Genomic DNA, 1,777 nt, shown 5'->3' on the forward strand with positions numbered 1-1,777 from the left:
GCTCGCCGAGCCGCCAGAGGGTCTCGCGCGTCAAAGACGACCGAGCGCGCTACGCCCGCGAACAACCCGTCGCGCCGCGGTTGACCGGAGAACGTGCGTGGGTGACTTACCGCCGCGCACCGTCCGTGCTCTTTCTCACATCCTCCCCTCCTCTGTGTCGCCGTCATCCTGCCCGTCGTCTACGGCCAAGGGGTGAGCTGCGGACGGGTTCTCATCGGCAGCAGCACAGAGCCCGGAAAAAGCGTCTCACACTTTTCCACCTCGTACGAGGTGGATCGATTTTTCCGGGTGCTGCCGCCGGGTCCAGCCAACCGACCAGCTCACCAAGACTATTTTTCACAACTATACCCCTGGCCGGCTCAATTTTCTCATCCAACACGTCTTGGTCTTTTGTACGCAAAACGTCGTCGAGCGGTCCGCCCTCAGGAGTCGGAGTGGGATCGACAGACCCCGACTCCGAGGACGGCGCGTCCCCACACGACGACGTACAGCTGCTCGCCAACAAAACGGAATGGTCCTCTTCTGCTTCCGAACTTTTCGAATTGTCGTCTTCCTGGACAGTGTTGTTGTTGACGAGCGGTGCTGCCTCTGGGATCGGAGCAAGCTCCGACTCTGCTGCAGATGACAGCGCATCGCCGCTCGGCAATCCATCACTGTGCAAGGAGACGGACTCCTCGGCGTCTTCGTCGAACTCCTGTCCATCTGCGCCTCCAAGAATCGGATTTTGTCCTTCAGGCTCCGACTCCGGGGTCTGATCGTCGCCACTCGCAGTAGTGGCACCCGAATCAATGGCAGACAGAAGAAGAGTAACTAAACCCACGAGATATTCGTCTGTTTCGTCAGCGTAAGTGCCATCCATAATGTCGACAACAATGTCTTCTAAGATTTCAAGCAATATGACGTTTACAGCGTCGATGTTATAATAGTTAGTTGCCATCTTTTGTTTGAGCGAAGATAATATGTATACGTGTACGTTGGGATTTAATCGAGAATTGCTAATGAGCTAAATACAAATCGTCCAACACAGAGACCGATCTCCGAGAAAATCTCCAAGACGACGACGACGTGTATTACTACTAGCCGGCCAGTAATATGTTTATCGTTCTCGTCGGCCCGCAGCATTCGAGCGCGTTAATTTTTCTAAAGACCATTATTGATATAATAATATTGTACCTCAAGTTGGGGCAAAAAATGTAGAATATTTGTATAATTTATTTAATATGTCACTTGTATGAAAATATCGCAATATTGTTACTATTTTTGACGAACTATGTGTAGGTACTTTTAATGTATTTATTTTATATTGTGGATACCAGTGTGCAGTGGAATTTACACTTGGTAAATAAATGTATGGGTAATGGGCATAAAACACCTTTATAATAAAAAATACCCAACCGAACATAACTTAGTCTATTACTAACTACGGCATCGAGTATCGACTGGAAATGGTAATTATCGGTAATTGTCGATAGTTAGCGACTGTGTGGGGATTTCACAGGCGGACGAGCCGGCCGGAGCGACGAGGCGACGTCGTTAATTTTTCAGGGAACCACACCACCGCCAAAAATAGAATGCAAGTGAATAACATATTAATATTGTATACAAATACCATACCAGCGTATACGGGTCTAATGTATTAAATAAAAAAAAATTTAATAATATTATAAAATATAATTACTATAAATAACATTTTATTGTTCCATTCAACAATATTGTACATGAAAAAAGAATATGATATGCACTTTTTTTTTTGCTCATCAACTTGACCTTTTATTGC

The 1,777-nt window shown here is 46.3% G+C and overlaps 1 protein-coding gene across 1 annotated transcript; it reads right to left on the reverse strand.

Annotated features, from left to right (window-relative positions):
• Window positions 1-211: 211 nt before the first annotated feature.
• On the reverse strand, window positions 212-1,059 carry LOC132940508 (uncharacterized). The gene is made up of 2 exons (XM_061008161.1): window positions 490-1,059; window positions 212-381 (listed from the first exon to the last, which is right to left on the reverse strand). The coding sequence occupies exons 1-2, from the start codon at window positions 935-937 to the stop codon at window positions 212-214; spliced, it is 618 nt and encodes a 205-aa protein (XP_060864144.1). The 5' UTR covers window positions 938-1,059.
• Window positions 1,060-1,777: the final 718 nt, after the last annotated feature.

Source organism: Metopolophium dirhodum, chromosome 3 (genome assembly GCF_019925205.1).
Source record: "Metopolophium dirhodum isolate CAU chromosome 3, ASM1992520v1, whole genome shotgun sequence".
NCBI lineage: Eukaryota > Metazoa > Arthropoda > Insecta > Hemiptera > Aphididae > Metopolophium > Metopolophium dirhodum.

Coding starts and splice junctions, on each gene's coding strand:
- LOC132940508 (XM_061008161.1), bottom strand. CDS start 937: ATGGCAACTAACTATTATAACATCGACGCTGTAAACGTCATATTGCTT. Junction 382..489: donor CGTTTTGTTGGCGAGCAGCT/GTACGTCGTCGT, acceptor CAAAAGACCAAG/ACGTGTTGGATGAGAAAATT.